An 11,461-nucleotide genomic window follows, 5' to 3' on the forward strand; every position below is an offset into this window, starting at 1 on the left:
AACACGCGATGACCTGTGACCTCGTGTCGTCATCACCATCCGCTCCGCACAGAGCGCGCGAGTGTCAAAATCTCAACTGCTTTACTTCGTCTGAAACACTCCTGAATTTCCCTCCTGAGTTTGAATAAATCGTTTTTACATCAAAAGGAGACCCGGGACAAAACTCTGCAATGTTTGCAAAGGTGATATCCAAAGCAAATGAGTTTTCCGACACTCTCCGGTAAGCTTTGTCCTCATGTGTTTCTACAGTTAATGGAGCTAGTTGATTTCTGTAAAGTAAACAAGGCAATCAAAGTTGTTTAATTTAAGTTTTAACATTGCTCCAAACGCCACTACACGACAGTTTTGTAGCGTTTGGAGCATTTAGTGGCTAAATGCATTCTTTTCAAGGTAAAGTTATTTTCTTTTATTGGTCTCGTCTGGATTCCAGAAATCTCCAAGACGAGCGAAGCAGTGATCCACATACATACGAGGTAATTTCACTTTTGAAAAAACCTTTGATAGGTTTTAACGATGTATGAGTTTCTGAGATTGGTAAAACATAATGATTTGTTATTGCTTACATATTGTCTCAGTCTTTATTGGGGTTGTTGATAATCGTATGCTATTTTGTATTTTTATGTTTTACAAAGGTTATAAAAACTATTATAAAATATAAAGAACCACTTTTTTTTTTTGAGACACCTGACAATCCATGCATCAAACACCATGGGTTGTGAATAGTGATGCCTTTATGCAGTAGGTCTGGTGTAAATACTTGTTATGGTGTGAATATCTTTGGGGTTACAGGATGACATCCAAATAGTGAAGATGAAGGGAGACAGACTCACTGCGGGGACTCTATACTGTGCCAGTCAGACCGTCTTTGTCTGTGAGAAAACCGTGAGTAATGTCAATTATGATACACTGGCTTAAGTTATTCGATTATTTTAAAAAAGAAAAGTTTTTCTGGCTGAATTGAATTGAGAAACATGAATTTTGACATGCTATTCATTTCTCATTCAATATTCATTGAGATGTATCTTCAGTTATGTGTTTAAAAAAAAAAAAAAGAACAGAACTTAGTATACATCACTTCTGACTTAAGATACACCAACATCTCATGTTCATAGGACTAACCACTGAACTGTATTTTTGTCTGTCTAGGTTCCCAAAACAACTGAACCAGATGTTCAACAAATGAAGGAATCGTCAAATTGTGATAATGATGATGTTGATTCTGATTCTAATTCTAATAATGATGATGATGGTGATGGAGATGATGCTGACAGTGGTCTTCAGACAGAACTGGGACCACAGCCTCTCACGGTTAAAAAAGCAAGGTGACCACTGTGAAATATACGTTCATGTTCATTTCAATACAGGACATGGAGGCAGGGTTGTACATACTGGAAATACAAGAAACTGAGATGACAATCAAAAATGTGTATTTCTTAATATGTGTAGGCAGTTGCTTTCCTGGTACACGTTATCTCAGAATCCTAATATGTCGGCTGTGGACAAGAAGCCCCCCTTACCACCTCTGTGGGTGCGATGCGACATGTCGGACCCTTCCGGGACAACCTGGTTGGGAGCTGAAACGGTCTGCGTGGCCAATAAAGTGACTGGTGTGAAGATGTACTCAGTCACCTGCAAAGGTACTGTATCCCTCACACATTCACAAAGTTACATTTGTATGCCGAGTACTCTTGTGTCATTTTGTTTTGTTTTCCACATAAGGTTCCGCTGTGGACAAGAAATCTTTAATGAGTTTAGAGGACGTGAAACAAGAGCATAAGAAACGGCACCCCTCGTCCTCGGTAAGTGAGACTCCGTTCTCACGTTCCAGTTGGTCTGAAAGAGTGTTTGTTGACACTTCATCCATTGATTCTTCCAGATGGAGATTAAAGGCAGTGCCAGGTTCAACTTGTTTGGCTCCACCATGGTTGAAAACACCATGATTGAGTCCCTGAGTAGTGTGACCGTGGATTTGAAATGGAGCAGTGTGGAGAACATCCTTGAGGTCCCGTCCCTGTCCTCCACGGCAATACTAGTGAGCAGCCATCATTAACACCTTTCCTCCCCTATAAAATCATCATTTAAAATTCAGTCTGAATATGAACAAGGTGTTCATTTTTTTCAAACAATAAGTGCACAATTAATTGATGAAGAAACAGACAGAAGTTTGAACACCTTGTGAATTTTTACTTTATCTTCATGTACAGAATATCAAAATTGCCAGCGGAGACATGAGAAGTCCAATGTACGAGCTGTACAGGGAGTTGGAGTTTCTTCAGGTCTGTGCTTTTCTGTGAACTAACGTGACTAAGTAACAACAATAATCCGACGTGCAGCTAAATGTCTGTGTTCTCTGTCATTTCAGACGCTTGCTGACGGTTTGAGAACTGGTCAGACTGAATGGCTGGAACCTTTGGAAAGAACACCTGCCGTTAGTTTGACCAAAGCTTACGTAGAAGGTATCTGCATTGTTATTGTTTGTTTACATTTTGAAGGTATCACATTGAACCTTTCACAAAAGTAAAAGGCCTACAAAGGACTGGACAAATCTTGTTGTTTTTTTTGTAAAGATGTCTGTTTACATCATCTGTAACGCCTCTGAACTGTCAAAACACAAAATAATGTTTCATATCAGCTCTCCTGTCAGCTACGTTGTGACAACAACTCCCCTGATCCATTGTTACTTTACAATGTCTTTCGCCTCCAGCCTGTTTTCATTAACTAGTTTATTCATATCCTGTTTCTGCTGACATAATTTGGCATGTCCCTCCTGACTACACCAACTATCACATGTAGCAGAGAAAAAAAGCTTTACAAGCGTCTAATAGTCAATACAGTGGCTCCCGGACTTCCCCACTACAATGGTCCAATCACAGCGAAGCTTGTAACTTCAGCTTCTCGCCGTCTAAAACGGAAGTTATAATGAAAAAGAGCAGGAGAACCTGCACACACACTTTTTTTTAGCAATTCCACAGCCTCAGAATCAACATCAATCCCGGCATCTGTCATCCGAAGGTTAAATACAAAATTGCGTTCTTTGCTTTGGAATGTGACATTTAGCATTAGCCACTTATCGTTTCTGTGTTTGCTTTCAGAGCTTCAGAGTTTTTCAAAGGCCGTGCCAGAACGGGCCACCAAAACAGCTGAGGTGGACATATTATAACGGCTTTTTTTTTTTTTTTTGTTTGAAGATTTGCTCATTTCATAGCACTTTTGGTAAACTGTTTGCCTTTTTCCTCTTTTCTCAAAGAACACAAAGCCAAAGTCTGAGACTCCTATTTTCAGTTCTTTCTTGGAGAGAGGCGATCTGGATTTTGTTGAGCAGCTGTGGGTTCTCATGAGAAAAAGTGAGTCAGTTTTACTACGAAGAAAACTTAGAATCACTTGATTCATCATTAGAAGCAAACAGTGTGAACATTTTTTTCCCGTTTGGGCTCTATATCGTAGGTGTTACTTCCTGTCAGGACATTGAAGATTGTCTGAAGTTGGTCATTGAAGCTCTGAGAGGCAGCGACCTCAAACCCTGGGTATGAAATGATGCAGCCATTGAAAAGGGATCAAAGATGACAAATTGTTGACTGGCGTGTTTTTTTTTTTATAAATGCATTTTGTGTGTTTTCTTTCACTTCCCTCAGATTCACAGAGACAGCAGCAGCTCTCTCAGCAAACTCATTCTGCAGTGTTACCACCAGCAGATCGATGCTGTGTCTCTGACAGGCGTCGCTCCCATCAGCATGCTACTCGAGATGGGTTTGGACAAAATGAGGAAAGATTACATCAACTACCTCCTTGGTAAATTGGTCTTTATTTTATTAGATTTTTTTAATGCTCTGTATGTACTGGTTCATGATTGTTGTAGTGTCATACTTGGCATTAAATAATTAAAACCAACCCCGTAAGTATTGACATTTCTTTTTCTATTTATTTGGTCATCAGGTGAAAACCTGACAACTCTGAACCACTTGGTGAGATTAATGCAGCTTTCATTACATTGTTTTTTTTCCCTTCACATTTTTCCATCACATCGTGACACTTTCATTCATTTTGTCCAGAGGTACTACCTGAGCACAGAGGTTGGTCTGCAGGAGCAAGTGATCCGACTGCGAAAGCTGCACCATCTGCTGGAAATTGTTGTCACCTGCAGCACCTTCCTGGCTCTGCCATATGACCGCCTCTTCCTTCTTACTCAGTAAATCTCTCAAGTTTTTTTATTTTTTCAATGATTCGCTTTGATTGAAGGATTAGAGTGCATTTATTAGTCTTTTCTTTCTCATAGATCCTGTTTGCAGCACTACAAAACATCACCAGAGGATGAAGAGCATGAATTCCAACTCCAAATCAAACCTGCTTTGATCTGCCATTTTTACGAGACGTAAGGGGTCCAAACCTTTTTGCATAAACTGAGATATTTGAAGCTTGATTTATTCTTTATAATTCTATTTATTCTTTGAGATGTGCCTGTAGTTCAAAAACATTACAAAGATAAAAACAGAAGGTTGGAGATTTGTGTTTGGCTTTACTGTTCACTGCTCTTCTCCACTTGTAATGAGAAATCTGGTCCAGTGTTGTTCTGAGAAATACACATTTTCATACCTTGTATTTTGCACGTCATTTGAGAGAAACTGTACTCGGAGGTGTTCCTGATGTGGTCACACATTCCAGCCTCCTTCCACTCATTGCAAAAGTGATTGAAGAGTCCATATTTTGCCCTCTTCACTGCCCTCTTGTGGTTAGATAGTACAGTTACACAGGAAACAGTTCAGTTGTTGCTGACTGGAAGGATCACGAGACTGGGGTGGAAGTTTTCTGATGACCTTTTTTTTAGGGTCATCAGATAAGCTAAATAAAAACACATTTAAGAAGATAAAATAATCGAGGCATCGTGTCACTGAGGGAGTTCTGACTGAGCAGCAAACATGGTAACAGTCAAGGACACAGCATTTCTTTTTTTTATTATTACACTTAAAATAAGATAAAATTGCTTTGACCGCGGAGCTAAAGAAATAGAACAAGGTTGAAAGCAAAAACACAACACTATTTGGAGAAGTCTCTTTTCTAAGTGGTTTTCACTGATGTGTGCAGACTGTACAGATAGCACAGGGGGATAACGTCTGACTTTGTGTCGTCCCAGGTGTTTTATTTGTTGGCATACATTCTCAGATATTTACTTCTCAAGTCATGCTGCTTCTGTTTTTGATGGATTCTTTACTGATGTTTCGCAGTTGCCTCATGAGTCGCTTCTACTGTGATTGTGGTGGATGAAGCATAATTAGGGGGGTGATAGGAAATCATTGAGAGATGGTCTGTTTTTAGGCTTACAGTCTAATTCATGGAGCAATGGCAAGGCGTTGGCTGAAAAATATGAATTGTCATTTAGAGGGATGGAGCGATGGTGGCTGAATATTTTTGCTGATTGACTTCACGTCTGGTATCTTTACATTGGACTCACAACATTAGAAGATATTTCTGATCCCAGCTGTTCATAGCTGCTGTTGCCTCATGTCTGTGTGTTTCACAGAGAGCATCCAGTGCTGTGGGGCGTTCAAGTGTCGAGTGGCCACGGGCCTCGTGAGGTCCGGACGTGCTTACAGCTCAGCGACAGACCACTGATTGATCACGTCCTCTTTGACGCAGGTGATGCCTCCTCTCCAGATGAGTACTTGAGTACTTACCGCCTCATGAAAGTACAAATAACATGTTTACTTCTTAACCGTTTGTGTTTTTAGAATACCCAAATGAAACGGTGAACGGGGACTGTGAGGATCCTGCTTTCTTCTCCACTATGGTGTGCTGCAGCCTCGCCAGCTTTGCATGAATTTACATGTACAGATTCACAGTCGTCACTTTTTTGCATCTTTATTATTACATTTGCAGCTTAACAGTGATCTGATTTAAATTCGTAAGAGGAGCCACATGAACTGCCTGCAATGGCAATGTTCCACTACAGTATTTCATTGATAAAAACTCAACTACTTGTTGAGGGAATATCCTTCCACACTGCTCCAGCATCTTCTGTTCAACTCATTACTGAAGACTGATGAAATACATTACAGCAAATATTGAATGCACATCAAATGAGTGAAATCACTTGGTAAATTCAGTTCAAATAATATGTTCTTGTTCACACATATTTCAATAAAGAAATGATGCACCTAAGGCCAATCTTGTGTGAGCGTATCGTTGTAAACATGCACACTTTCTAGTTCCGCCTCCGCAGCAGGAACATGAGGAAGATGGCACTGAGCAAAATGGATAGCGTGCACACAGTGGGAACAACGATCTCAGTTACCATCTCCATGTGGCTCGTCAAAGGGTCTGCAAAACACACACACACACACACACACACACACACACACACACACACACACACACACACACACACACATTACCAACAGGCTCGCACCACAGCAGACTGCAGACACTCCTGAAGCGAGTAATGATGCTTAAGCACAGCACTCAAAGGGTTAATGTTTTCCCCCGACACGAAATCATATTTAATCTGATTCACAGTGAGCACGAGGGATTCCTTACCATGTATAAGTCTTAGAATATTGGCAGCAGTACTCCGCTGTTCCTCTAACAAGAGAAGAAAAAGTACTCAGAGTTGATGAATGACATGTTAACCCTTTGAGAACTGCATTCAGCCAGTGGCAAATATTTCATGAAGCAGCATCTGAAGTGGTGCAAAAATGTTTTTGAAAATGTCTCGACCGTCGAGTATATTTTCTTCATTTAATTTCGTTAGGGCGTCTGCAGGTTCACAAAGACGCTCTTGCTAATTCGAAATACTCTGGACACAATTCCAGCAGTGAGCTGATCGAGGAGCTGTGGTAAAATCAAGAGTGCTCTTTTTGCTGATTTCATTTTTTTCCCCGTTTTTTAAAAAAAACAACAACAACGTGTTAGTGTCAAACTGCGGAAGCCCAATGCTGTCAGTCAGTCAGTAAAACCACACAGGCACAAATAGACAAATCACAATTAGACATGTACCCTAAACTTCATCATGCACTGGCCAAACCTTTGGCATTTCTGCATGTTCCTGGGCCTTTCTTCTAGCTGTAGGGGCAAACAAAGAAGATATCTCAGATACTCTGAAAGGTTCTTGAAACCAGGTTTGCCTTTTCTGTGCTTTTTTTGTTAATTTGTTAACAAAACAACTAGTATTCTGAGATCCTTGAAATACAATTTCAGATCAAATTTCAAAAATAATGTTTCTTCATAGTCCTGTCCTGCTTTTCGTTGTAGATTTAAAAAAAAAAAAATTATTATTATTATTATTTGGGCCCCAATCTTTGTTTACCCCAGCTAGTGGTTCATGTATCACTGGAAAGCATCGCGGATGTCAAATGTAAACTGACCTGCCGCCAGGAGCTGGTTGCTAGAAGAACACGTCTCAACGGCCTTCCTTCTCCAGTTTTCAACCTGCAGAGATTCAAAGGACAAATGCAGGTAATCAGTGACTCGTTTCGTCAGAGTTTTGAGCTCCCGTTGGCAGAGGCAGGCCCTCGTCCCGTCGTCTCACCTCGCGCTGATTGGGAAATCCGTTGGAGCTGATGACGCGTTTGTAAAACTGAACGGACGCTTTGGGATAGCGGGGCTTGTTTTTGTTCCTGAAGTCCACGTAGTACAGGCCGAATCTTTCAGAGTAGCCCTCATCCCACTCGAACTTGTCCAGCAGGGACCAGGCGGTGTAGCCCTTCACATTCACGCCGTCTCTGATGGCTGAACGACAACGGAGGACAGAGAGTGAGACGGTGACACGACTTTCACACGTGTGCGCGATGTCTGCGCTCGTTCACCTTTCAGCATCTCATTGATATAGTCTTTATAATAATGTATCCTCCAGTCGTCACACAGCTCTGTGCACAGCATCTTCTCCGAGACGCCGTTCTCAGTCACATAAATCATTGGGTTCCCGTACTGAGTCTAGACGGGAAACAAAATCGATATGAGGTGCAGTGAGTTGCAGTTTAATTAGAGCGGCGATTCAGCTGGGGTGCAGAGCACGCTTTGAAAAGTCTGCAAAAGAGTCACCTTGACGAAATTGAGCAGACGTCTGAAACCCCACGGCACAGAGTAGAGCCACTCAGAACCCGGGTCAGGCCACCGCGGGTCAACCAGTTCAGCCAGGTCCCTGTCGGTGAAGTAAGTGTTGCCGCTTCGGCCGGACGGGTTGTTCTTCTGGGTGATGTAGCGTGTGGTGAAATGACCGATGCCAAGAAAGTCGCAGGTGCCCTTCATGTAGCTCTTCTCTTGTGGAGAAAATGCAGGCAGTCGAGATGTCCCGAGGCCCTGCTGGACACTTTTCCTTCCTACACACACACACACACACACACACACACACACACACACACACACACACACACACACACACACACACACACACACACACACACACACACACACACACACACACACACACACACACACACACACACACACACACACACACAGAGCAATAATCATCAGGCGACTGACCAAGACTACTTCGGTATCAACAGTTCAACTCACCGATAAAGTCTTTCATGACTTGAGGATAGTCTCCGTGAAAGATAGGCGTGGCAAACCAGCCCAGGTAGAACTGGACGTATCTCTCAGCGGCTTCAATGTCCTTCTGGTTACTAATGTCTACCGGCTCCCCCCAGTCCCCCGACAGGGAGATGCCAACCAGACCTGCAGAGAGGAAGAGCAGCTCTCAACAGAGATCATCACTCAGAGCGACATACAGAACCCGAGTCACTATAAAGTCACCTGACAGGAACTCATGCGCTCATGACTTGCGTATTTCTTTTAGCGTCACAGACTGCTCTCCTAGAGGTTATTACTTTACCAAACTCCTGTTTACTTCAGGAGCAGGTCAGTAAAGCTGATCCAGGTCAGTCCTCCTCACGGCAACATAAAACCCGCCTGTAATGAACTCGCAGCAGTAAATAACATTAACATGCCTTTATAGATCCAGTCGCTGTATGCATGTTGGTTTACCTCAGCTGTTTTGTTGCTGCTTCTTTTCTTTATTTTTTCACAAAGCTCTATAACATCAAGATTAAACAGCATCTTCCTCCGACTGGAGTAACTTTGGTCCTTCCTCCAGCTGACTAATGTAACTTTGTTAGTCCCGTACAGCTGACAGCTCAGATGATTTACCAAAGAAACACAAAGAAAGAGCTATGTGCACCATCTAATGACTGGACTGCGTGAAGCCACTTTGGTTACATTTTACAATATATTAGTATATACTATAATCAAGATTGAACTTTCATACCACAATACAGGTTAATATTCCAGTTTTGAGCTTGTTTACCTTTTTGCTTTGCCCTCCATTGAGAATCATACGTGTGCCAAACTTTGGCATGTGCCTATAAAGCAGAACAATTTGGTTTAAAGTTTGCTTATTGCTGAATGACTTTGGTACCTGGATCTGTCACAATGTCGGGTCCGTACCTTTATCATGTGGTGCGCGGCTTTGTAAGCTCCTGTTCCTCTCAGCTTCAGGCCGGGAGCATGTTCACCCGTCTCATAGCCTTCAACTGCTGCAGACTGGAGTTATATGTCAGCACAATAACACTTTGGTTTTTTTAGGACGTATACATCTTTAAAGACAAATGTTAGAAACTGTTTCAAGAATTGGCCGAGAACATACCCAGGGATTGTTGAACGTGATCCAGTATTTCACCCGGTTGCCAAATTTTTCAAAGCACAGGTTTGCAAATTCATTGAAATGATTGACCATGCTTATGTTTTGCCATCCACCGTATTTCTCCTGCAAGACCTAGAAAATCAAAGAATCCACTGAGTCATTTAACAAAGTTCTTAAGGTTTAACTGGTGAATTGGCAGTATTGTCACACCAACCTGTGGAAGATCCCAGTGATACAGGGTAACAATGGGGGTGATTTTGTTCTCCAGCAGATGGTCGATCAGGTGATCGTAGTACTGTATTCCTTTTTCGTTTATGTGGTCGGCTGCAAATAAAGTTAAGTAACTATTAAGAGGGGATTATCTGATGTGTGAAATGACTTCCAAAAAGCAGGAATTGACAGCGGGTAACTTACACTTTATGCCCGTGGGAATGAGTCTGGGCCATGAGATGGAGAAGCGATAGTGGTTGAGCTTCAGCTCCTTCATCAGGGAAACATCGTCCTGTACAGAGAATACACAGCAGACGGAGTGAAGAGACTTGTTTTAACTTCTACCGCATCCCTGAAAAAAATAACCAGAGCTGGAAAGTAAAAGTTTACTCCCTGTGCTTGAACAAAAGCATTTGTATTTTTCACTTCTTCAATTCTGGGAAATGGTTTATAACTTTTTTTCAACGATCCAGTTACAGTAAAAAGGGTCAAAGCAGCTGATGGTAACAGTTATCAAAATGGAAATTGTAGCAGTAATCAGGTTACATTAAAAATGGTTTAATGCCAATACTTCCTGTTTCAAACATAAAACTTTTGAACTGAATTCACAGAAGTCTTTTATTTATTAAGTCCAGTCAGGTTGTGACCAGTTTTCTGTTTAATTCAGAAAATTATTTAGTTTCTAATGTGTGTTACTGCGATTAAACTGTATATCCATGCTGACATAGTTTACTACTTCAATAACCACAGTACTGTATATATGTGTGAGTCCAACATGTGCATATGACGCCACCTCTACAATGGAAAAAGGGTTAATGTGCCTTAAAAGGGCCTTGTGTATCAATAAAAACCAAAAAAATGTATCTCTATTTTTAATTATGTGCTACTTTTATACTTCTACTTTAGTAAAGAAGCTGAATTGGAACTTCTTTATTCGCACAAGTGTCTGTGCTTCTACTTGAGAAAAGGATGTGAGAACTTTTGCTAATTCTGCTCTTAAATAACTCCACCTTGACTTTGTAGTAGCCCTCACAAGACGAATCCCCAGTGTCATTTTGTTGGACTTTGCCTTTCTTGTGACTGAACACGTCCCAAATGCTCAGTCCTTTTCCATCTGTGTCCCAGGCTCCTTCTGTCTGATAGGCTGAACCTCCGGCACCCCACGAAAATCCTAACAAAACACAACACAAATAGGTCACATTTACATGTTTCAAGCAGCTTGGGGGTACTAATAGCAAAGGTTTTATTAAAAAAAAACAAAAATAAAAAAGCTACATCTTTCTAAATTGTCCATACCAGCTGGAAAAGTGCCATAATAGAAGGAGCCGCGGTCGTTCTTTGTCCAGTCGAAGTCCTCAGCCGCAGACAGACACAGCACCAACACAAGCACATGGCACACACCGACTGCACAGCGGGGCAGCATGGTACTCCGGGGTCAGCAGCACAGACACGGTCTCGTTCTCCGGGCCCTCTCTGACGTCTGAACACAGACAAGAGCCATTCACCGTGCACGCTCTGGAGCAAACGTGTTGCATCCCAGCCAGAATAAACAGATGTTTGCAATCATGTTTGTTAATACCAAAACATTAATTTATAGAAGAGACAAAGTGTTTTCTT

General features: G+C 41.7%; 2 protein-coding genes across 4 annotated transcripts; one reads left to right on the forward strand and one right to left on the reverse strand.

Annotated features, from left to right (window-relative positions):
* The first annotated feature begins 46 nt into the window (after positions 1-46).
* zwilch (zwilch kinetochore protein) lies at positions 47-6,158 on the forward strand. Of its 3 annotated transcripts, none has more exons than XM_080474351.1 (18): positions 47-220; positions 431-473; positions 790-882; positions 1,147-1,322; positions 1,447-1,637; positions 1,720-1,799; positions 1,877-2,032; positions 2,205-2,276; positions 2,363-2,456; positions 3,093-3,145; positions 3,248-3,344; positions 3,445-3,524; positions 3,633-3,789; positions 3,934-3,962; positions 4,050-4,186; positions 4,274-4,369; positions 5,516-5,631; positions 5,724-6,158. In XM_080474351.1, exons 1-18 carry the CDS (start codon positions 171-173, stop codon positions 5,810-5,812), a joined length of 1,809 nt encoding a protein of 602 aa, XP_080330477.1. In that variant the 5' UTR covers positions 47-170; the 3' UTR covers positions 5,813-6,158. The 3 variants fall into 3 exon arrangements, with proteins under 3 accessions (XP_080330477.1, XP_080330476.1, XP_080330478.1); XM_080474350.1 differs by having other exon boundaries at positions 49-220; positions 391-473; XM_080474352.1 differs by lacking the exon at positions 431-473 and having other exon boundaries at positions 51-220.
* A 38-nt stretch (positions 6,159-6,196) lies between these two features.
* On the reverse strand, positions 6,197-11,267 carry lctlb (lactase-like b; the record flags this gene model as incomplete). The annotated part of the gene is made up of 14 exons (XM_080474634.1): positions 6,197-6,312; positions 6,529-6,573; positions 7,356-7,419; positions 7,520-7,719; positions 7,797-7,923; positions 8,032-8,309; positions 8,509-8,670; positions 9,299-9,353; positions 9,439-9,534; positions 9,638-9,766; positions 9,849-9,958; positions 10,049-10,136; positions 10,855-11,015; positions 11,141-11,267. The coding sequence occupies 14 exons, from the start codon at positions 11,265-11,267 to the stop codon at positions 6,197-6,199; spliced, it is 1,758 nt and encodes a 585-aa protein (XP_080330760.1).
* Between the last annotated feature and the right edge of the window lie 194 nt (positions 11,268-11,461).

The sequence above is a fragment of the Lipophrys pholis genome (assembly GCF_963383615.2).
Source record: "Lipophrys pholis genome assembly, chromosome: 11".
Lineage (NCBI taxonomy): Eukaryota > Metazoa > Chordata > Actinopteri > Blenniiformes > Blenniidae > Lipophrys > Lipophrys pholis.

Bases quoted from the DNA above. Each gene is read 5' to 3' on its own strand.
- zwilch (XM_080474350.1), top strand. From the start codon at position 199: ATGAGTTTTCCGACACTCTCCG. The intron at 221-390 runs GTAAGCTTTGTC...ATTCTTTTCAAG, and splicing joins GAGTTTTCCGACACTCTCCG to GTAAAGTTATTTTCTTTTAT. The intron at 5,632-5,723 runs GTGATGCCTCCT...TTGTGTTTTTAG, and splicing joins TCACGTCCTCTTTGACGCAG to AATACCCAAATGAAACGGTG.